The 25,189-nt window shown below is 42.1% G+C and overlaps 1 protein-coding gene across 2 annotated transcripts; it reads left to right on the top strand.

Annotated features, from left to right (window-relative positions):
- On the top strand, positions 1–25,189 carry LOC144934789 (ubiquitin carboxyl-terminal hydrolase 15-like). 2 transcript variants are annotated; one of them, XM_078860945.1, is made up of 22 exons: positions 1–236; positions 3,129–3,256; positions 3,445–3,584; positions 4,078–4,204; positions 4,572–4,717; positions 5,162–5,223; positions 6,040–6,186; positions 8,459–8,591; positions 9,138–9,311; positions 10,171–10,329; positions 11,787–12,011; positions 12,512–12,595; positions 13,384–13,478; positions 14,907–15,104; positions 16,164–16,255; positions 16,746–17,129; positions 18,224–18,294; positions 18,580–18,698; positions 19,873–20,022; positions 21,225–21,328; positions 22,125–22,213; positions 22,582–25,189. In XM_078860945.1, exons 1-22 carry the CDS (start codon positions 1–3, stop codon positions 22,753–22,755), a joined length of 3,237 nt encoding a protein of 1,078 aa, XP_078717071.1. In that variant the 3' UTR covers positions 22,756–25,189. The 2 variants fall into 2 exon arrangements, with proteins under 2 accessions (XP_078717071.1, XP_078717070.1); XM_078860944.1 differs by lacking the exon at positions 6,040–6,186.

Genomic DNA, 25,189 nt, shown 5'->3' with positions numbered 1-25,189 from the left:
ATGGCAACGGGGACGCGAGGCGTGACGTCAGACGGCGAGAGTATGACGTCACCGACGCCGCCTGTGCTGCTGCTGCTGCCGCCGCCGGTGGCGACGACGAAGACGACGACGATGACTGCGCGAGACGAGGAGGGCCCGGGCTGCGAGATGGCGGAGGGCGGCGCTGCGGACCTCGCGACGCAGAAGGGCGACATCGGAGCCCTGCTCAAGACGCCGCTCAAGAAAGGCGACACATGGTGTGCGATGGAGGCGGGCGGGCGGTGGTTTGTCGTTGGGTCGGCGGGCCCGTGACCAGGGCTGAGAGGCTAGCGGATGGTGGTGGCGGCATGGGGGGGTTGGTTGGCGTTGCGTTTCTCCCCCGTGGGCCCCGGCTGTGAAGGAGTCGAGGCGGCTTACCCGGCGACTCGACTCGGTGTTGGCCTCGGGCCGTACACGCCGAGCCTCCTTGCTCGGCCGTCCTCCGCTAGCAGCCACCGCCACCACCGCCCGCATGGCCGGGGTTTGATTCGCCATGGAAATAGCGAATTGTTGAATAATTGGGGTGTGGATTTGTGTTTCTTTCAGTTCTTTTAAACGGCGTTTAAACCGTGGGCTTGTTTACTGGCACGTGAGGGAACGGCAGTGGCTGTGTCGGTTTGGTGGGGGGGGTGGAGATTTTCATCCAGCAGTGGATTGATCGCCGCCTCCTGATGATGGTGAAGTGACGAAGCGTCAGATTTTGCCCGTGGCGTGTGGCCACTAGCGGGGGGGAATGTTGAGGCCTCCAGCCGGTGTCTTGACGAGGCTGGCGGAGGGGATGGGGTGGTGGGGGAGGTGTTCACCCATCCTCCTCGTTCCAAGAGTGCTTGAGATGTTTTAAGATTTTTTTAAAAAATATATAGGGGAAAAAACGAGTTTTGAGAAGGTGTTATTGATCCCATGACACTTTAATGTGATATCTTCTACCCGTAAAGGGGGGTTGGGGTTACCGGGAAACGTGTAACAGTGTCACGCTTAAAGCTCTGAAGAATGTAGACCTTGAAAGCGTGAGTTTAATAGTATTTTTTTTTATAGATATAGGAGTACCACTGCCTTTTTACCATGGAAAGTCTCCGCCCAGTCTCAAGACTTATTGTCAAGGGGGTCCTGCCACGTTTGTGACATTTGGCCATGAATTGCGTTAATGAGTGGGTTTTTCGCTTCCCCTTGTGGGAAGGAAACCCGAGTACCCGGAGAGAATCGACGACGCATACGACGACAGAGGATGGTGGTGGTTGGGTAATGATCAAAGCTCCGCACAGATGGATTTAAATAATCCTGTCTTAAGTCTTGTATTGCCATATCCTCCTGGCCCCGTGGCAGCCAAAGCCTAGGGACGCCTTATTTGGCTGCATTGTACCGGTGTTTCACGTCTATGTACAGTGAGTGACTAACTTTGGTGATGGGTTGTTGCTGCCTCGTGGATTTCTTTTTTAATCTACCATCCACGCTGTTGCTGCCTTTTTCAGGTCACTTGTAGTTTAAATAAGCTTTTTTTTAAAAATCTATAAGACTTGAGTAACTTCCGTCTTTAGATACGTGTTCAGATCGCGACCCTATATTATACTTGGTAGGGTTTACGCATTTGGAATGCAGTGAACGTGAAAATCAACTTGTGACAACATTCCATCCAATCGCAGACCGCTCTAATCAAGAGGCTTTTGCGAAAATACTTAAATGAGTCACGAACACGAGTGAGCTGTTTTAAAAGAGAAGCCTTTTGGAAACTTTTAAGTGACCAAATATAAACAATTTGCTCATGGGGCCGTTTTAAAATTATCGTACTGTATACTGTACTTGGTGGAGAGTTGTTGATTGTATACATATTGAATAATGGGATTGATAAGGTTTATATAGTTGCATTTGCAGGGCGTTGGATACATAGGGTTTATTTTTGACAAATGAGTGGGGCCCTTCCTTGGGTTCCAATTTTATGCTGCTTTTGGCACCGGGAGATGACCGTGATACCATCCAGCACACTATCCGCCTCGCCACCCTGCGTCAAAAATAAACACTTCAACGTAAAGCTGCTTTTAAAGGACAACAGTTTTAAACAATTCGGATGTGCAAAACAATACCGTCGTGGTGTGGTGAAATGAGGGTTGATCAGAGTACATACTCTTGCACTTGTGAAATATTTAACATTCTTTCTGGGTCATTTTCTAAAAGGATTGCTTCTTTTAACCCACGAAGGCTAGTCAAAGGTACATAATGCCTGTCTAACTTGTTCAAGTACCTTGTTGTGGCGAACTCCTAAGCTGATTTTTATATTTCATTGTGCTTGCTTGCCCTCCCATTATGACTTATCAGAACTTGTGCTCTCATATTTTAAACCAATACTGTAGTTTAGTTATGACATTCGGTGATGGAAGGCGCACAACTGTTAAGCAGCTGGACCCATAAATAGGAAGTCCACTTTTGTTCGTAAAGAGCAAAGTGTCAGAGATGTTGCTCTATCTTGCCATATTACGTAAACCTTGAGACTACATTTACCAAAGGTCCATTCAGTTTGAATCGGTAACTTTATTTGATCGTTTAGAAATCCGATGCGATATGAAGTGCTTTTTCACATGTTCAGTCATAAAGTTATAACATTTAATTAGCGTTTTATGGGCACTAGTAGTATAGGTTTCATCACTTACTCCTAGTAGTTACAAGTTATATCACCTAAGCCCTTTTGGCAAGTCATTGCTGGATGAAGGCCTTTAAATCACGGAAGTTGTTTGACGACACGTCACCAGCGTGGTCTGTGCGGGTTGGTGAAACATGCACCCTGCACTGATTGATGTATCACCTGAATTATTATGGACTTGCCCCTTTCCATTCATTATACGTTTTTGCTTCAAATAGTAAAAAGATATTGGACCTTATTAGCCATGTAACAATGAATTAGTCTATGAATATAATTTCTTACACTGGAGAGATCGTGCATTTATTTGCAGGTCATGTATATGTAGGGACCTTATGCCCCACAATGGCAAAAAGTTATTTATTGGCCATTTCAAGTGTGACCTTGAATCCTGGCAATTTAATTGCTAGAAGAGCTTGTGTGCTTCATTAGGCTTGACTTTTGTGATATCTGCTGAAGGAATTTATTTTCCCGTTTTTAGGTACCTGGTTGACTGCCATTGGTTCAAACAGTGGAAGAAGCATGTGGGATTTGACAGCTGGGAGGTCTACTCTGCAGCTGATCAGAGCACCTATCCAGGCCCCATCGACAACTCTGGTCTCTTCAAAGGTAGTGTATAGTTCGACATGCCCGAGCAAGCCACGGTACAAACGTGCATATTGATCGATAATAAGGTGTCGAATCCAGCATGCAACTGTAATTATATAATATTTCAAACTCATTTCTATTCGAAGTATGAAACGGCGCAAGTGCTGCTTTGTCATGCTTTTTTTCTTCTTCCCAATGCGTGTGCTCAGTTGGCCCAGACGAGAACTTGGAGGGGCTTAAGGATAATTTGATCGATGAGCTGGATTACATTCTGGTGCCCACAGAGGCTTGGAAGAAGTTGGTGGAATGGTATGGCTATACAGCTGACCAAGAGCCCGTCGAAAGGAAGGTATTGGCAGCTCCCCAATTAATTCCACACACAAGGCCATACATTATCATTCAGAAAGAGTTGAATAGTTACATTGCATTGAACTTTTTAAAGTGCTACTGGCATGATGTCTTTAAATTACCATAAACGTCTGCGAGACTACATTTTAATTAAGAATGAATCCTTAAATAGTTTCTGAAATATGAATAAGTGTTTAAGTTATCGATTTGAATATTTATGCATTTTTTTGTTTAATTGCTTGATTGACATTATTGGACATTCAAGTATAAGTTTTAACCACTTGCTGCATCATCTAAGTGCAGTGTTTTATCAAGCTCCATTCCTCAGAACTCTTTATCAATCTCTCCCCTTCAAACGCACATTTAGGTGCCACAACATTGGCAATCTCGGAAAGCTGCACCACTAAGAGTCTTTAGAGTTCTAAGTTTGAGGAACTGATCCAGTGGATAATGTTATAATATGTTTTCAATTGTGTGTCTTATCCCCTTGGCAGGTAATAGAATATGGTATGTTTGTCAAGCACTGCAAGGTGGAGGTTTACCTCACTGAGCTGAGGCTTTGTGACAACAGCAACCTGGATACGGTGGTGAATTGGCAGTTCAGCAAGGCGGATACCATTGGTAAGTGTATATGGAGATATTTGGTGTTGTGAAAGAACATTTGAGATTAAAGTTTTTTTTTTGTCATTAAAAAAGACAGTTTGTCAATGTTTAAGGTGAAGCCTCATTTAATGGACGCTGTCTTACCCGCCCCTACTGGGATATCTGTGGAAATGGCTTCATAGCTCATTGGATTCCTCCAGTATAAACACATTCTGATACTGTTTTGGAGGGCCTAGTTGTCAACCTTTAACTTCTCACCTGCTGGGTAAGGCAGGGCTAGTAAGGGATGTGCTAGTGTTTGATTAATCTGTGGAAAAAAACACAACCTAATTTGACGCTAGCTTAACAGTCATTTGTCTGTGGCTATTTTTGTGTTTGTGCGCAGACACCATAGAGAAGGAGATGAGGAAGCTGTTTCATATCCCTGAAGAGAAAGAGACACGATTGTGGAACAAATATATGACCAACACGTACGAGCCCCTCAACAAACCCGAAAAGACCCTCCAGGATGTGGGACTCTTCCAGGGGCAGGTACAGAAGCAGCGTCTCGTTTTTGGTGTCTGTATATTTTTCAGAAATATAATTGTTGGAAAGCATGGATTTTAAACCCTCCAATATATCATTGTCAGAAGCAGTGACTAAAATGGTAAGCAACACTAGGTTATAATCTGACGACCTGAGTTTGACTTTTGCCAAAGGCTAACATGAGTTATGATTAACATCAGAATTGGTCCTATTCACCTTCCACTCCTCCCCTCTTCACCAACTTTCACGATCCAGCATGATGAATTATGGTCGTATGTTCCCCAAGGCCTTCATCTAGCAGTTGATTTAACAAAGGGCTGTTGATTACAATTCTTGTGCATATTATATGGCAATTCAATTCTTCGTATTGATGGGACGTAATGTTTCCCTGGGGACAGGTCTGCATGGTTTTGCAACTCTTTTTTTACGCCACTATCGCCCTGTTTGCAGGTACTGGTAATAGAACAGAAAAATGAAGATGGAACTTGGCCAAGACAATCGCCTACTACCAAGTATGTTAATAATGATTTAACATTGGGTTTAGGTCGTATTATTGGTTTGTTTCCCACCCACCCAGGCAAGAAAGCAACGATAACCTGCTTGTTTTGTATTTTGTTATTAATGTAGTAGTCCACAGGAATGCTGCCATTAGGGTTGCTATTGCAGGGTAACTGGGCCACACTGCACTGTACTGCTGCAAGAAGGAACTTGTGCTGATTTCTGTCACTTGTAAATGTTTGTTTATTAGGTCCTATTGGGGTTTTGTGGTATTCTAATTCATATCATGCAACTTTTTGTAGTTTGTTGATAATTGCAACAGTTTTAAATATCCATTAAACAGGTGGCTAAAGAGCTGTTTTTGTCAGATGACCTTTATGACTGCAACGGAGACAAAAAAAAACCCAGCCTGTGGACACAATGTGGTGCAATTGGTATTTGTTTACAATTCCATCATATTTTTTGGTGATTGAAGTTCAAGTCTTAATGGTATTGTTGAAATGGATTGTAAGTGAATACCTTTTTTGTCATATTTGCGTTGATGCTATTTAGAACTGTATGTTGTGGCTCTCGGTCAACCAAAACGTGTGATTCATTAAGGTAGTGATCTTGGCAGAATTCAAATCCGCTTATGACGTAATCGGTTTAGCACTGACATTGGCTAACCTCTCTGCCGAATAAGACTCTGCACTCCTGTTCTCAACAAGCTATCGGGCCACCTGTGGCTGCTTCGTCTTTCTTTCTGAGTGTATCTTTGCTTTGCTGTCTTACTTTCAGTTCACCTTGGTTTTGTGTTTTCCTGCCCATTTTGCTCCCCCTCCTTTCCATAGATCAGATAGTGCCGACGCAACTGAGAACGACACCCCGTCGCCAAAGCCCTCCTCTTCTCCCTCTGTGCCCACCCCCTCTATCCCACCTCCTCCCCCTCCTCCCCAGCCTACCTCTGCTCTCACGGCCAGATTCTCGTCAGCCCGAGTGTCAGTAAACCCTGCCGTGCGCGTCAGTTGACCCTGCCAAATAAAACGCATGCAGTACCCGCCGGACTGGCATCTGTTATTTTTAGCAGAACGCATGATTCATAATTAGACTGCTTTTGTTTTTGGACAGGGAATCTTGTTTTGTGGAGTTAAAATTAAAATCAAGTTTCAACACCCCAAATTTAGGACACCTAAGTTTTTTTAAATTCTGTTCAACTTTTTACTATATTTGCTTGCTTTATTGCTGAATAATTCATGCTGAATTCAGTTTATTTTTTCATCTAATATTTACAGTCTACCCATTAATCATTTCCTGTTTTTTGTATTTTAGTTATGTAACATATGGCAGCATGCAACTCATTTTTATTTTCTCATTAATGTCCCCTTAGGAAAAAATTCAGGCTTTGAATTTACAAACCGTTTTCCCATCCCATTGTATAACCTTTATCATTCTACTAACCTCTAGCTTCCCTCTCCTGCATGAAGCATGTTCTGTTTTAATGCATTCGTTAAGGTATACTGTCTAGAGCAGATGTGTGTTTGTGCAACCTTGCGGCCTGTGGGTTGTTCGGAGCCCGCATTGTGGTTTTGAGTGGCTCGCGTGCAACGGGGGTACGCGTACGTTTGAACAACTCGTCGGGCTGTTTGCCGTGAACACGCGACCACGTCCACGTATGTTTGTGAAATATGGCGTCATTCCCTTGCTAATGTGGTGTTACGTTCTCGAAGTTCTCTGTCAATGTGACCCTCCTCGGCCCGCGGGGGGGAGTTGTGAGATTCTAAACCTGGCTTGCGCCCAAAAAAATGGCACACTTCTGGTTTTGCGTAAACCAGGCTTTCCTTTGTGTTTAACAAATTATTCAAGGCCATGCCCATAGCAGTACAACACCATTTGTGTGCCATTGTCCATTGCAATGGATTAAATGCCAAATACTATTAACTGTATACCCACTGGGTATTTTAAATATTTTTTTGTAAAATCAGAAACTTGAAAATCGGCTTTGGAAAATTAAATGTGTTTATCATGCGAAATTTTTTTTAGGGTTGCTCCAAAGCGTTTTCACAGCATTGGCATCAAACTAATGTGCTCGAGTGATGTAATTTACATGGAAGACATGGGTGTGTGTGTCCATGTAAAAGGGAGTATGTGAGTGCATCAGTTAGGGTATCAGGAGTGGTTGCCCAGTGGTTAGTGCAACGTTATGAATGCAGAAAATGAATTTCATATCCAGTGATCTCAATTGGTGCTCGGCCTCACCTATGGTAATTCGGCTTTTAATGACCAGTAGTCAACACTAAGTCAGCATTTGGGAGACGGATGTGGTCTGGTGTGGTGCACTACCCTTTCATGTGTTTTGCCTGCCTTTTAATGGCTGTTGGTTGACTGACTGCAATTGCCAAAACGTGTGTATACTAGAAGTATGGTATTTTGGGTGCGAGTGTTCACATTGCTATCCGCAGTAGCTAGTTTATTCTGACTACATTGCATCGGCCCAAAATCTGTAACACAAATGAAACGCATGCCAAGTACACAATATACTGTATGTGGTATGCTTAGTGCTGGCACGTTGCTAATTTTGTTGCGACCAAATGGTGGCCAATGAATTTAGGTTTCTTTTGGTTTCTCATTGACCACGTCATTAATGAAACATCTTAAATTTTTGCACGTGCTGCACTGTTGGATCTGAACTTTTTTTTTTTGACTATTGGCCAAGTTATTAGACAGTCGGTTTCCAAAACAGCTTTGTTTTAACATCCAGTGGAAACTGGAGCTGTATGAAGTATATCTATGTATAGCGATTACCTGGCAAGCTCTACTTTTATTGTTCAGAGTTAAATGTAATTATTTACGTGCATCCTGCCAAGCAGAGTATTGTATTGAGAAAACCCTTTGGTAAACCTATTTATAGGGACCTACTTGATATTGTTATAAAGTGAAGTCACCTCTACACTTTTCACCATATTCATTGTACTAGTTTTCCCATCTGCATATGGTCAGTTCTTTTATTACTACTATATTCTAGGGCCAGATATATTTGGCTGTGGAAAAACAAATCCTTTTGGTTTCCTGAAATATAAACATATCTTCTATAAAAATGCAAGTCGCTTGAACTTGATGCCCATTAACTTTTGTGGCTGAGCAAACTTGACCAGAGTTTTGTGTTGGTATTATCTTTCAAGGTTATTGCGTGTTAAAATAGATGGAATATTTTCCCCGTCTGGCACAGGCTAGTTTATTGATGTTTGGCATGGCTGCTTTTGCCATTTGCAGCTCTAGCAGCAGTAGTAGCAACAACTACAACTCGAGCTACAACTCGTACAGCGGGCGCGGTGGAACAAGCACGCCGGGCCTTTGTGGCCTCAGCAACCTGGGGAATACTTGCTTCATGAATTCTGCTTTGCAAGTAAGTGAAAGCGCACGCACATTCACAAGGGAGGTCGTGATATGAACAATAGGTGGAACGTAAAAAGTTTATGTGGAAGTGGATCTCGAGATAGGCCTGAATTTGAATTTGCTTGACTCTTAAAAAAAAAAAATGTGCTCATCAGTTAAATTTATGAATGCACTTTATTGAATCACATTTATCTATTAAACCTATGATTGTTAACCAACGGAACTACTGCTTTAATGCGATTTTTTTTTAGCTCCGTTGAATCATCGAACCAATGTCTGTTGCTAAAATAACAAGCCTCTGACCAAATGTCTTGTGATGCATCTCATCAGATCTCCTGAAGCTTGAGCATGTTAAATCCCTGATTGTACTTGGGACAGGCAACTACCCGGGCCTGCATGGGGCCAGTGTGGTGAAATATAGTAACAATAACACTCATGATCTGTATGGCATGGGAAAAGCCTTCATCCAGCAGTGGATTGACAATAAAACAACTATAACATTTGTAGAAATTTGCAGCTATTATAATCTTTTTTTTATATATATATCTGTTTGCAGTGCTTGAGCAACACGCCACCTCTCACCACCTACTTTCTGGAGGATGCATATCTGAAGGAGCTCAACCGTGACAACCCACTAGGCATGCGTGGTGAGATCGCCTGTGCCTACGCTGATCTTATCAAGCAGATGTGGTCTGGGAGCTACTCGTCCACCGTGCCACGCTCCTTCAAGGTCTGTCTGCCTTAATTGCGATTCGAGAGAGGCTTGTGCTGCGGCCACTCTCTTTGGAGGTGCCAATCTTTTTCTTTCAGATTAAGTCCAAAAAAAGCAAGTCGTCTACATTAGATGCTTGACATGTCAGTGCATTGGTTCCTCACTTGTAAATTATCTCTTGCTTGCAATGCAACATGTGTATGTAAGAAACAATTATGATTTTTACACAACTGAAAATTAGGTAATTAAAAAATAATAATAATGCATGTTTCTTAAGTTGAATCATGGTTTGATATGCCCAGTAGGGGTGCGTAGCTAGGCTCTGTTCTTGGCTGTCCACGTGTTTGAATCCTAATTGAGAAAATGCTCTTAAATTTCTATTTGAGGCCTTCTGTGTCATTGCGCTTCATATTTCCTGATTGACATTGTATTTGAACGAACACGTGTGCCATCAGTGGCATCGCTGAGTCCTATTTTGAGGCTTGCTTGCCTGTGAATTAAACGTAATTTTTGTCATTCATCAATATTAAAATGTTGGACAACCTTGGGCACACAATCATGGGGCAGTGCCACGGTGGCGATGTTTAACTACCTTGCCTGGTATGGAGGATGTTGTGGGTTCGATCCTGATGCCTATTTATGTTGAGTTTGCATGTTCGCTCTGTGGTCGTGTGAATTTTTCTCTGGGTCCCTCCGGTTTTTCCCTCCACATTTAGAATTTCCACATTTTAAGCCACTTTGTTGAGCTATCATTTGTGGTGAGGTTGCTTTTGAAAAAGAGCTACATAGCTCCAAGGCGCTCGTTAACAGCACTTGTCCCAACAGTCTAAGGCTATACGGGGGGGTGGGTCTTTGTCTTTGTGTGTGTGCGATGCAGACGCAGGTAGGCCGCTTTGCCCCACAGTTCTCCGGGTACCAGCAGCAGGACTCGCAGGAGCTGCTGGCCTTCCTCCTGGATGGCCTTCACGAAGATCTCAACCGCATCCGCAAAAAGCCCTATGTGGAGCTCAAGGATGCAGAGGGCCGAGATGACAAGGTAGGTGTGGCCCACCCGGTTACATGCCACATGCGGGTTTCTAGGTTTTGTACGTTTTCTCAGCTGCTAAATAAATAATCCCGATTCGCATCCTAATAATGAATCTGTCCCACAGTAACTTTCAAAAGAATGCTCTATTTATATAATGGATAGCATACCCTCGTGATTAGCAGCGTATTATTCTGGGTCTGTTTCGGGGCTATACAAATGACTTGGCTGCTTTTAAAGTTATGGGTGTGATGGAAGTGCCTAGATGTGCTACAATAAATGAATGAGGTATTAAGATCGGCCATGGGTCTATCTACTGCTGCAGCAAAGGGTCTCCCCCAAGCTTTCGCCATTTCGGTCTCGCAGTGAAACGATCCATCTAGCTCGTGCAAGATAACATAATTGCATCACTCCATGCGATGGATGCGTTCTCTGGTATATTTCCTCATTTGCTAACACTCAATCGTAAGTCTCATACACCGACTGTCATCTCTTCTAGCGATAGAAATCAACATGCCATGTTTTAAAGCTTTTTCAGTTTTTATAGCAGCCTTTTTTAAAGCTTTGTATAATGAGAAGGGTAATTGGTTATATTTCAGATATCCTTTACGAGACTGGATAGTGATTTAGATGAATACTGAGGGCAGCACGACCTAAAGCCACGCGTAGGTGAAAACGTTTATAGCCACATGCATAACACTTCTGGTATGTGCATCTTTATGTAAATACCAGTAGAATTATAAACAAGGTATTTGGTGCAATTTACCTTCATGAGTGAATATAACAGAAATGGTGTATATTATTACGAATTTGTGATCAACTGTATCCATCCTGGCATATTTTTTTACGATGGGGGGGGGGATGGTGGGGCATGCCTTTACTCCTCCAGTACCTTGTGTGTGTTATAAGTAAATAACCCAATACTACATTTCGTGAATTGGAACCACCTCGGATGGCAACGGTTAATGTGCCAGCATCTTTAAATTGTGAACAAAGTGAATTGTATGACGACCTTATTCAAGAGTGTATTATTACATAATCAGTTTTATTAACTTTGTACAGAAAATGGTATCGCTGAACATTTTCCACTTCGTGCGATAACCACATTCTGCCCATGGACTGCAAGGTTTGATGGCTCGTACAGACTTCTAAAACTTAGAGAGTAGGTTTGTGCACCCATTTATCTGGGCCCTTTTAGTGTTATCTACTTGTATGCACAAGTTTCTCCAGGTGCTCCAGCTTCTTTCCGCGTGCAAAATACTTAAAAGCAAGTGGCCAAATATCCCAGTTGAGTAACTGGAATAATTTTTGAGTTATTGAGGAGTTTGTGGATGAATATAGGCCAATTATACAATTACACGTGAATTTTCATCCTCTTAATGTATAATTATTCAAACTAAAATCACGAGATGATAATGTCCGGTGTAATACTTCCTCAGTGAATTTAACCATTTAAATGTCACTTGCAGGTTGTGGCGCAAGAGGCATGGGACAATCACCGTAAGCGGAACGACTCCATCATCGTAGACATCTTCCATGGCCTCTTTAAGTCGACGCTCATTTGCCCCGAGTGCGCCAAGGTGTCGGTGACCTTCGACCCCTTCTGCTACCTCACTCTGCCGTTGCCCATCAAGACGGAGCGGGCTGTGGAGGTCACACTCGTTTGGCAAGACCCAAAGTCCAAGCCTACCATGGTAGGCTCACCTGATGGGGGGGGAAGCATTATTTGTGTGGCTAATGTGATGCGTTCTCACACCTGCATAAACAAAATAGCATCCTTCAGGAACGGTTGCATGTGTGTGTCTTTGTATTCTACGAGCGGTCCTTTCCTTATCCACAGCTGGATGAGGGTCACTTTTTACTTGGTGGCTTGAGGGGGTTGATCATATTTCACTGCGGGTTCGTGAAGGCAGGGAACATAGACATGGAAATAAAGTACAGCAATATTTTGTTACACTGCACACCACTTAGCCCCGCAAACTCTGACAACATGTTAGTGCATCGTGGTCATTCATCCATGCAATCTCAAAGCTCAACCCTGTTCCACTTTCAAGATCGGAGATGGCCACATGCCAGCTGATTTGGTCATGGTGGCATGTAATCGTCATAAGACCCACGAGATGGCATCTACTAGGAGTACTTGTTATTTACCGTCTGATGTTTGTATAATGGATTTGTATCTATTGTTGTGCAGTACAGAGTGGTGGTGCCCAAGATGGGCTCTGTCTCCGACCTTTGTGCTGCATTGGGCCTGCTCGCTGATGTCCCAAAGGAAAACGTGAGACCCTGAGAACAGCTGTATGCATAATGGCGTGACTGTATTGTACGTGAACTTTGTAACTCTGTAACCAAACATCTGAGCTAATAAGACATCTCTGCTCGGCATAACAAAGGGATGATAGTCAAAAGTGAGGGGGTGTTCTGTTATGAATAATACATATTCTTCAAGTGTTTGAAACTTGAAGGCAGCATAGTTTTTTTGAGACCTTCCTCTGATAATTATTGCAGTGCTAGTCAGTTGTTGAAGGTTAATTTGCTTGTCATTTCATGGGATCTCCTTGCCTGTACCAAAATATGAGAATAGGTTTTCCCCTTTTTTCTGGCAACAAAAACAGGTGTTAAGATGTTAAAACACCAAACTGAAACCTTTTACAAGGAATCATGTCTGCATTTACCACAATACTTGTGGTCATAATGCAAACAAAAAACACTCCGATAATATATGCATTGTCTTTGAAACTGATTGGTCCACACCAGAGACGGCTTTCTTTCGAGCTTAGTCTCAAATGGTTTCAATTCAGTTTCAAAGACGATGCATATATTATCGGAGTTTTTTTGCATTCTGACCACAAGTATTGTGGTTAATGCAGACATGATTCCTTGTAAAAGGTTTCGGTTTGGTGTTTTAACATCTTTACACCTGTTTTTGTTGCCAGAAAAAAGGGGAAACCTAATATCATGCTTGTCAATTGTTTATATCCATAATGCAATACACTCTTCTAACGGAATCTGTTTTCCATGCCATGTTTCTGAGCATTAATTGCTGTGTTTACGGTCTCGTTTCAGATGGTAGTAACAGACGTGTACAATCATCGTTTCCACAAAATCTTCACTATGAACGAGCCTCTAAATGGCATCAATGATCGAGACGACATCTTTGTGTGAGTTTTGAAAATGTACTTTTACCCAAGGATCCAGTACCACCTTTGAGTAATGTTTTAGTTTTTTTTGTAAAATGTAAAAGAATTTAAAAAATATACCCAAATAACTGAACCGTTAACTATTATTTTAGTAACAGCAGCTTGTGATCTGATTTTTTTTTTATGCTTGTATTCCAAAAACAATACTTTTATTTTATATCCGTAATGAAGTTGCTATTCGCCTTGTTACTTCCGCACCCCACCTCCAAGTGAAATTATAATTTGTCAGTTTTGTTCTCTCTCAACCTAAATCCACATTGGCATGGCATTTTTAATAAATCACACTTGGTTCTCACATGTACACTAATATGCATGTACCATAAGTGAGAATCTGCACGAGTACAAGCCTGTTATCTACGAATCCTAATAAGACAGGAAACCTTTACCCCAAATTTTAACACGTTTCTAAATCCATGTAGAAGACATTGACTTCACCATCAGTTAATATGTTAGTAGCAGCAGTTTGTTATTTAGAATTATGATGTAGAATAGAGCTTTGAAAATGTAGTGTTAATTTGATGCACGCAAACATTTCTATAATATAATCTGTCTTTCTCTCAAATAGCCTACTAAGTCATGACGATTTGTTTTGAGAGATCTCGCGATGAGATGTTTGACCAGTTTATTTAATGAGCATTTGGGAGGAAACTGGAGTTCCTGGAGAGAACCTCTCATACAAGCGGGTAAACGGGCATTAAAACATCCATTGCTGTACTACCACCTCACTGCCCTTAAGTACATCACCTGATATTCCCATGCATTTTGCAATGCAAGTACTGTACAGGCTCAATCCTACTTGTGAAGGTCTGGTCAGGCATACTCAAGGGTATTTTGTTTTATGAAAAAAATGTGCACGTAAATACGTGGTTATTTTATTGCAAATTGCCCATCACCTGTGCAGGTAATTACTGAGTATTTCAGTTGCAGATTAACTGCGCTTGATAATATATCCATATCATATTTTATGTGCATACTAATTATTATATGCCCCTTGCTGCACATTGAGGTTCCATAAATGGGTGCCCACGTGACAATAAACATGTCGGCAAAGTAAACCAATTGCTACAAAAAGCAATAAACACAGACAATAAATTATAGGCAAACAATTATACATTTTATAGCCTAATTAATACAAGTTTTGCATTATCTGTTTTTGTTTTATCTAGGCCAGCCCCACCTCCCCCACCCCACATAATCAAAAGTTGACTGAAATTGGTCTACTGGGTTAGGCTACGCATTGATCCGTTTCTTCCCTCAAGCTTTCGCCCTGCACTACTTGGCCGGCATCTTGAAGGAGTTGAAGTCCATTAATCTGGAATCTAAGTGGCTGTGAAATCCACATGCTGATAGCGGTTGCTTGTGTTGAGGTTTCTATTTCCGTGTTCTCAGATTCGAGGTGGCGGACGAGGACACGGCCCCCGACCACGTACACGTGGCCGTGTACATGCGGGAGCGTAAAACGTCACGCAGCAGCTACAGTTCGAGCAGTGCCAGCACGTCGCTCTTCGGGCTGCCGCTACTCGTGTCTGTGCCGCGCAGCACCACCACCCTGGAGGGGCTCTACGAGCACCTCACTGAATGCATGGAGTGAGTGGCGCGCAACACTTGGAGGGGGAGGGGGTGAGGTCTGGTTGAGGTGGTGGAGAAAGCCAAACTTGGTCAAAAGATGTTTTTTCAGGCAGGTCCTTCATTTAGGTTGGTTTGGCCAATGGGCCCCGCCTTGCCCCACCAGCAAATGTGGGCAAATAAATATTCAAATTACAAATTACAGGGGTGATTTGTAGACGCAAATTACCAATTTACCCGATGTAGTAGTTTGCGTGCTGCACCATAAATCCTAGCGATTCCCATGGCTAAAATCGATAGCGCGTGATATCGCGAATGGGTTCTGAGCCCCGCCTGCGCCAACTCAAATTAATCCAGCGTGGTGAAGTATGGCCAAACAACCTGCATGACCACTGATTATGGGGCAGCTTTCATCCACCAGTGGGTTGACAAAACGGCTGTAAATTATTTTACCGACTACTTTGAGTTGTGTAATTTAGACATCCGTTCAGTACAATTAAATATTTACGTTGCATGTAATTTAGATGCTGCCCATCACCGAGTCATGGACCACCTCACCATATTAAACTGGGGTAGATTTTTATCAAAGTGAATGCAACAATGTATGTATTTTGGCATGTACGGTTTCTATGTATTAGCATAGCATAGACACAGCCCCATTTTCAACCTACAGCTGGATGAGGTGCTCCCCCCCCCCCCCATGCTGTAGAGGTTGTGGGGGTTATTTGACCATACTTCACGACAATCGGTATGGGTTCATGATCACAAACTAATATTTTGAACTCCCAAAGCAAGCTGTAATTGTAGAAACTGGTTTACTGTACATCTGTGAAAGAGCTTTAGAGCTCATTGCATTCCTCCAGTATAAATATTCTGAATTACGGGCAACTGTTTGGGTTTGAATCAAATATATCAGTGCTCTGGCCTCTGAACCACCTGGCTACTTCTGTTGGTTAAACATTTGACTTATCTTTTAAGTCTACCTTCCAGTGGAAATGGTACTGGAAGCTTTCTGACCCAATGGTTGTGTGAAATGCTGTCAAAGGGATTTTGCAAATTCCCGTTTTCTTTTGCTTGCAGGCGCCACATTAGAAAACCAGATGACGAGGAGGAAGATCATGGACATCAGGAGCAGAATGGCACACACTACCCCCACAACTACAAATGCAATGGTGAGCTTTGACTTTTTTTAAATCTACCATAGCTTTAATATTTGACGGCTTGTTTTGGTGATGTGCAAAAAAACATTAAAATCTAAGCATGCAGGAACTCTGTTAAGATCGCATGACATTTCTTTATATTTTTGAAAATTTTATTACAATTGTGCCTTCTGCATCATATCATGAAATTAACATATATCCCTTCAAAACTCTTGCAGAATGATGCATCGCCCCTTATTAGATGGCAGCCCACCAAATATATCGCAGAACTGCTTTTGAGGTTTCTGCATGTGACTTTATAAAAAAAATGGCCATGCTACCCTTTTCTACAAGCCATACCACAGATATTCGTTGCACGGCGGTCAAATGAAAATGATTCAATTATCACGTAGAATCTTACTAAATTAAGTGAACCCCGACACGGCCATCTCCATCTCAACATTTCTGGAAATAATTAAACTTTGTTTAAAAATTAGATTTCTTTTTTTTTGTCTTCCGGCAGGCTCGGAACACATGGAGGATGACACGTCCAACCAGGACGTGCCTTCAAGTACAGTCACGGGAGACCCGGAGCAGGAGCTCGCTTCCGAGTCTGAGAGTGATGCGGACCAGCAGATCGTACCATCCAGACCCAAGGATAGCACAAGGGCGGTGCCAACGTACACGGCAGTAAGCACGGTCGACGGAGACTCTGACACGGAGGCGTCTCCCGAGCGGGGGGAGAGGGGAGACGGGGAGGGCTGTGCTGATGAGTCTCAGCTGGGCGGAAAAGGGCAGCGATGCGAACACAAGCGACGGCCCCTCTTCACCATCCACCCTGTCAACTCCTATGGCAATACAGAGAACCACGCCATCACAGACGACGGCAAGCCCATCAAGTTCCAAGGTGCCAGTGAGGACGTACATTTTCAGATGGATGGCATAGTCGGGTCTATGACCAAATCACCCACACACAGATTAATTTAAATAACACGCATGCACAAATACAGACATGCTGATCGAATTTAACGTGCACACACCCCTATGACCAAATGACCCAGTCTATCCAATATAACCATATCTCCTGAAAATAACCTGGATTTGGACTGGATAGTGCTTTACTCGGTCACCACCATGCACAGATGGGTCGTTATAGGCTATGGGGCTACATGGTGGACAGCAGAGGACAATGCAGCCTTCAAAAATGGGAACTGACCAGCATGGGAAGGATGGCTGTTATAACCCCCACGACCTGCACGGCATGGGTGGCCCTTATTTATAAGTGGTTTGACAAAGGGCTGTATATATATACATGGAATGATCAGTGGTCATGCTTTATGGTCTTGTATGCAGTACTTGATAATAAGCATACCGTGTGTGTGTGTTATAATTTCCTTTGCTTAGGTTCCATTGCACTAATAATCGGCTTTTTAAATGATGGCAAGAACTGTCAATTGATACTTATTTGACCCTATTTGTCCAACAGGCTAAAAACTGTTTTATTCATTAACTCGTTCCACCTTCACATTTACATACATTTATTGCATGCAGATGTAGTTTGGGTGTGGTGATGCATTGCAGATGCATGTTGAATGGTAAGCGCCGAAGTAAGATAATGGGGCAATGCAAGCGTGATCGATTGATCTGTTGTTTTTGTAGGCCTATCACATTGATCAATGCAAAAGTAACTAATTCTATTTTTTATTACGTATTGTCTCTTTACCTGTGGATGCCTTGAGAGTTTCACAATTCTCATTCAAGAGGAACTTGCCAAGTTTTTACAACAGGGATAATATTCCGATGTCTAATCCTAATTTCTTAATTTTTTGCTTAGAGGTTGTGGGTTTTTTAGATACTTGGGGGGGGAAACCCATGCACACACAGGCATCCTAGTGGGGAAGCTAACCCAGGGACTTCTTGCTGGGAAGTACACAAGTGTTACCATTGCACCACCCATCCTCCCGCCCTTGTCTAAGTGTTTTGTCTTATCTTGCATTGCAGCGAGAACCTATCTGGCTTTAGAATGGGATTCTGAGACGAGAGCACGATTCTACAACAACAATGTGGATAAGGTAATATTGCATGTTGAACTATCACCTTGCCTTTAAGGTGACCTAAATTTTGCAGCTCGGGAAGGCATTTTCTATTCTTCATAAATGTATAATCTATTACACAGTTGGTTAATGCCGTCAGCGTTTTTGTGATGCATATCTCTTCTGTACAGAATCTTGAAATGCAGTGTGTGTGTGTAGCTTCTTTCATAGCATGCATAGTAGCCGACCGTGCTAATCGGAGGTGTGGAACTTATATGCTGTACATATTCAAATTGTAATATTTGGCGTGTGGCGTGCGAGCAGGAATTTGAAAAACATGACAGCATGCTCGCACAGCCGTTGAAGAAGAAGCACCCAGTGAAGCTTAAGGAATGCATCGAGCTGTTCACGACCAAGGAGGAACTGGCAGCCACGGATCCATGGTAACTATCCCACGAGCAAACCATGACACATTCCAAGTATCAAGTAAACCAGATTTAAGAGGCATTACTTCCTCTGAGAGCCAGTTGGTATTTATTGTCGGCTTGCAACAGACCGTGTCTTATTACATAGGGAGTTTATCTAAATATACGTACGTGTATTTTATTCTGCAATGGCCCCCCACCGTCTGTTAGCCACTGGACAGAAGAGATGGCTTATTGAGTGACATTTACCTGAGGGATTGCAGGCTTTCTGCTCGTTTTTAATAATTTAGAATTTAAGCAATGACCTGTAAACCTAATGGCTGCCTCTTGACTGATATATCATAGGGTCTACCTTTATCAATTGATAGGCAAATGGCACTCTTTTCTAATTCCCGACATAAATCATCGGTGTGACATAGGGTTTTTTTTTTCTTTGTGCAATCTGCTCTGGTCGTGAGTGATTGCCAGTCGGTGAACCAGCCATACTTGTCAATTTTATAAATTATTTTGTATTCCAAGGATTGAAACAGGTAATGTAATTTGGGTTTGTCTCCATCCAATTCGAAATGGCAGTATTAAAGGGTGTTTGTTGGCTTTTATGCCCTCTAAACCCTTCTAACTGATTTTATTGGTTTGCTTGAGTAATATTACATTGTTAAAGTGCTATTTTTTAAAATAAATTAATCTTCTGCTCTCAATTTGCATATTTTTTTTGCTGCTGTGCTTGTACTGTCATTACTTCAGGACCTCGTTATGAACAAAATATAAAGGGGCTTATTATGTTTTAGTAGTCTACATGAAACATTCAATGATATGAACTCGGCGATTGATCATATAAGTACACTGGCGTGATGAATAAACATGCATTGTCACACTGCTATTGATGATACTAATTTGATAAATACATGCACACCAGGTAAAGCCACAATTAATTCTCTACAATGGAGTTTGGATTGACCTAGATATTTCATCCACGTTATTTTCTCTCCAAGAAATACTAATGTCACTTATTTTCCCAGAAAAGCCAAGCTGCTGAACATATTTTTCAGGAAGTTTTTGGGACGTTTGATCAACCGGGACAACATTCATAGGTCCCACCTAGTTGTAAATGTTGTCATGGCCGCTTATAAGAGTACAGAAGTACTCTTTAGGGGCAGAGGTCTTTAGGGGTATTGGTGGTGTATTTGCCCAGGTACTGTCCTAACTGCAAGAAGCACAAGCAAGCTACCAAGAAGTTTGACCTGTGGGCATTGCCGAAAGTTCTGGTGGTGCATTTGAAGCGCTTCTCGTACAACAAGTACTGGAGGGACAAGTTGGACACCCTTGTGGACTTCCCGATCCGGTGAGGACCCGCCGTGTTTAGCTGCCTGTATTCGTTGTCTTTCTCGCACGTGCATTATGAAATGTGCATTGGATAATAGGCATGTAATGATTCATCCTACGACGATTGGATAAATTGTGTTCTTAGATTCAAGAATGAACTCTTTATTGTCATGGCCCAAGTGAATTGGCCATGCTGAAAGAAAGGGATTCAGCTGAGACTTATTTTGTCCTTTAAATAAAGTCTGCATATATTTGAATGTTTTGTATTAATTATAAATCCACGATGTTTTGCGTCACCAAATGTATTTTTTTTTCTAAAACATCAACTTCAACTTTACTCTTGATGCATGCCTGTTGAGTTTAGTACTAGTTAAGAGTCATGCATATTGGCATTAAAATAGATGCTTATGCTGAATTGCTTTGAATCTTGCGTGGTAAGATTTTATTTTTCAATCTATATACGTTTTATGTTGTTAAAGGAAATTCTGCACTGCAATGGAAAACAATTTAATTGCGTTGGAAACCACTGGTATCTTAATCATCTTGGAATGAAATGTTTGGTATTGTATTACTATTTACGATCTCGGATGTATTTTAAGTGCTTGGACATGATTTGGTCAGGTGGCTTGGGTGTCAATGCAGAGTTGGTACCACCTGATATCCTAGGTTCCAATGCAGGCAACTGCTCTGGATTAAATGGAATTCTCAAGAAAATGTCTATAATGGCCTCAGCCCAGTCACCATTTCACAAAAAGATAACTGATCTTAATATTGACTTTGTTTTTGCTAAATTTTATCTGGGTGATTGATTTTTCTTCTATGCAACATTCTCGTAGGAGTGGGAAAGTGCACCCTGTGCCGTGTAAATGATAAAAATACCATTTTAAGTCCTGTAAAAAGACCATGTGGACATTATCTAGGTTGAACATGGTTTGAACTGCTTTGAGATATTTGAATGGGTAAATGCTCTTGCCATAAATATGTTTATGTTAATTATACTTAAGGGTATTACAGGTAGGAACAACAGTTCCACACGGCCCACCAGGGATTATTTGTCGTGCATAGCCCCTCCCAAACATGTACGCTCCCGGATTGGTTGAAGTGCGTCACGTGACCACGAGCTTTCTGTCGTGCACGAATGCGCTGTCCAACCAAGTTCCTATCTGCCCACTCCGAAGGAACGTGTTATGCTAATTCCGTTATTGTCATGCATGCATGCAGAGACCTGGACATGTCGGAGTTTGTGATCGGAACACAGGATGTTCCGTGCACCTATGACCTCATCGCGGTGTCCAATCACTACGGAGGAATGGGTGGAGGCCACTGTAAGTATACACAAACTAGATATCATAAAATATTTAAAACTATTTTTTTTTTAAACGCGCTTTAATGAAATGTACTGTCCGAGCTGCCCCTCCCCATCTTCCACATCCTCCGCCCCTGGGCATGGCTCCCAAGGCTTGCCGTGACGTAAGGGACCGTGGTGATTTACAGGCAACGTGAGTTGAGCGTGGACAATTACAGCCCGTTAAAAGATCGTTTATTTTTTTTATGATAGAATATAGTATTGTCATCAGTATGACATAGCTATACAACGTTTTCAGTCGATACGACATTGGGAATACGGTTGAAATTGAGTTACAAGATTTTTGTATACAACACATACAGTAAGTTAAATAAAAGTATGTAAAAAGTAAAAAAATATATGTTTTGGATTTTTTATGATAGAATATCGTGTGTCATCAGTGACATACCTATACGAAGTTTGCAGTCGATAGCGCATTGGGAAGTGTGTAAAAATTTAATTACAAGATTTCTTTTTTGAGGATACAACAGACGAAGTGAGTTAAATAAAAGCGTATAAAAAGTAACTTGTTTGCAGGTTACTACTAAAATCTGAACTAAATGGACTTTGTAATTGATTGCTCATGTTCATCTCAATCTTGTAGTTTTCCAAATTGGCATTGTGCAATCTCGATTTGATAGCATCTCGTCTTTTTTTCACATTCACCACTTGGCAAAAGTGAGTTGGACATTTTTGTGTAATGGCACAATGTATGGTGGAAAGTACAGGTACTGATATTTAAAAACCTGTGTGAATGTCATGGTCTTCCTTGGCAGATACTGCTTATGCGAAAAACAAGGCGGAGAACTCCTGGTACTACTTCGATGACAGCAGTGTTTCCACCTCGGCTGAAGATCAGATTGTGGTGAGAATTTGTAGGCGTTTTTCTTGAAAACCTTCTTCATTAAAACTTGTTTTGCATGTTGAAATCACTCCAATAATTATGCACAATACAAGCTGGTGAAGTGCATTCAGTTTCACTTGTTTCAGTTGTGTTTTGTCTATATGCATCATGTACTTTTTGCATTTCTGTCTTTTTAAATTGCTTACATGTTTATTGTGCTCTACTAAAACTATAATCCTGTTTTGAAAAGATAGTATTTTCAAATTTAGCATGAGACCTAAAAGCAATCGACGACCAAAACGGTGGATCTCGATATGTGATTATTCCTTATGTTTCTAAATAAAATTTGCCTGGAATCACATTGCATAAAATTGTCTTTGCATTTGCAGTCGAAGGCTGCGTACGTGCTCTTCTACCAGCGGAGGGACAACCTCAAGCGTGCTCTGGAGGTCTCGGCATCCTTGGGCGTCCCCGAGGAAAACCACGATTCGCAGGACAACAGACACGTTGCCAGCGGAGAGGAGGATGCCATGGACAACATGGACAACATGGACACAAACTAGGCCCAGCTGTGTGCACAACCGACGGGTTCCCTTCTTACAGGACGCATTGGCATGTTCGTATCGAGCGTGGAAGTGTGATGTGTGCCTGCCTAAGGTGCATCCAGGTAGCAGTCAACCACCAACCTCTGTCTCCTACCAACTTTATTACCCCTTTTTAAAGGTTGTGCCTTTTAACATCGTTTTAAAAAGAAAACACCCGTCTCACTCGTACATCCCAAAAATGTCCCACTGCTAAATTCCCTTTTGAGCAAGTGGCTGACATGCCCAGCCTCGCGCAGCCAGCCAGCCCCCGCCCCCCCATGCTCCTGCCAGAGTATGCACGTGCTCGCATGGTCTCACGCACGGATGATGGTGCCTGTTCTTTGATCAGTTTTCCAGGCATAGTTGCACACACCTGGCTTCGCTTCATTTTGCCATGGGGATCGTGGTTTGTCCTGTTTCATTATTATTTTTACCACTTAAGCTGCATCCAAATTGCAGCCTTGAGTCAATCTGGGGTGGCCTAATTGTTTAATAGTGTTAGGTAAGCCACTTCCTCATACTTGCACAGAATTAACTTTTTTGCGTGATTTCGTGGATCTATCAGTGATGCATAACTGAAGCAGTGCATATTGATTCACTGGCGTGATAATAAAGCATTAGTTTTGCATAAATATTGTTACTTTTTGGTGGCCTATCATAAGGGCTCGAATGGAGTGTATGGTAGGCATAAAGGCACTTGGCCTGTGATCCTATAGATATTGAGTTCTGATTTTATAGTTTCTTCAATTTTCAGTTGAGAGCCACCACCTAGTGGTGTTTCCACGAGTCGAGAAATGATTGCGTTTCATGAAGAGGCCATATTCCTGCAACTTTTAGATACACAAATCAAAGAGGAGTTATTGTAGCTGCTATTTAATGGTGCTCCTACAACAAGGCCCTGTTCATCCCGAGTGACTTGTGGAGCCTTGTAATGAAACTCCGCCCAGGGTGTCTGTTTCATAATTGTGACGTTGCCACGTCATCTTTTTATCGTGGCTATAAAATAGTACTGCTTTTAATCTGATCATTAATTTTATTTGGAAAATGTAAATTCAGAAGTGCAGTTTTTAACAGGCAAAGGATGATACGTAGGTTTTTAAAAAGTACTGTTTATAAAATTAAATGGTAAAGATTTCACGAAACTCGTGCGTGTGGCCAGATGTCCTTCAAGTAATATCAGATTGTCGTGATGAATATCAAACTAATAGCACCAGCCGTTTTTCTTGTTTGAGTAACAATAAATATATGCTAGCGTGAAGAAATTGTATATGCTGTATATTGGAGTTTTCATGTAAACTGTTGTACATTAATGGCATGGGGTTTTTAGCGCAGTTGTGTATATACAGTAACTTTATAACCAGGAGAGTGCACATTGACAATGGGCAGTACTGACACTGAACTCGATTTTGTGTCATCTTAATACTTCATTACGGTTGGTACATGTAGTCAGGGATTTAGAGAAAAATGTATAAAAAAAAAACACTTGATTTCACACCACTGTACCAGCCAGAATGAGGCTTCGTTTGTGTGGACAGCACATGCATCGTGCTCACAGCATGTTAGTGTGTGGATACAAGTTTGAATTGCACTGTACTGGTGTGTTTTTAATGTTTGGGTGACAAGTTTTTTTTTCCCCTCCCTTTCCTAAAAATGCAACCCGAGAAATCCACACGAGCGCTCACTTCGCGCGTTCGCGTGACCTCGTGTGTGTGTGTAACCCATGTGTGCGTGCCAGGGGGCTGCCGCGCTGGGGCTGTTGACTTTTCCTGGGTTGGGCGAGGAGGGAAGGGCATGATTTCTGTGGGCACACATCGATTCACGGGGTAAATCCGCGTTTGTTCTGTAAGCTTGAGACAAAGAAATGCAGTGGATTCTATACGGTTGGTTTTCAAACGATAGCTGTGATTTATGTAACATTTAGCAAAGTTACAAATCCTACAAGATGAGAACACGAATAATACATTAAATGTAAGTGCAACCTATTCCACTGTAGTTCAAGTTTACAGGATAGTTTGACAATTTATGGAGCGCTGAATGAAGATTACCTGCAGGAGAAATTTGTATTGAAATACTGTAATCAAGGTGGGAAATTCTCCCTTCAACGGACGCTATCGGAAACTTCCCCCAGTAATATTCGGCAACCTTTAGTCTGGCGCTAGCAATACATATTTCTAGCGGTAAAATTTGACGCGAGCACTGCAGACGCTTGAATTTAAGTTCGTCTGCCACCAGGAAGTCTGGAGGATGCGGGGTGCTAGGGAGTGGGTGCAGTGCACTGTGTGGAACGGATGCCAAATCTGCATGGATTAGTGCTGGTGTTACCTGCCTGCACAAAATAAGCCTTTCAGTGGGCATTGATTGTCACTGACGATTGCTTTTATGTTCTTTTTAAATAAATTTGAGATGAAACACA

This window comes from Lampetra fluviatilis, chromosome 11, assembly GCF_964198595.1.
Source record: "Lampetra fluviatilis chromosome 11, kcLamFluv1.1, whole genome shotgun sequence".
Lineage (NCBI taxonomy): Eukaryota > Metazoa > Chordata > Hyperoartia > Petromyzontiformes > Petromyzontidae > Lampetra > Lampetra fluviatilis.
Note: the sequence above shows the minus strand (reverse complement) of the source record. Positions and strands in the feature narration are given on the sequence as shown.

Bases quoted from the DNA above. Each gene is read 5' to 3' on its own strand.
- LOC144934789 (XM_078860945.1), top strand. From the start codon at position 1: ATGGCAACGGGGACGCGAGGCGTGACGTCAGACGGCGAGAGTATGACG. The intron at 9,312-10,170 runs GTCTGTCTGCCT...TGTGCGATGCAG, and splicing joins CCGTGCCACGCTCCTTCAAG to ACGCAGGTAGGCCGCTTTGC. The intron at 10,330-11,786 runs GTAGGTGTGGCC...TGTCACTTGCAG, and splicing joins CAGAGGGCCGAGATGACAAG to GTTGTGGCGCAAGAGGCATG.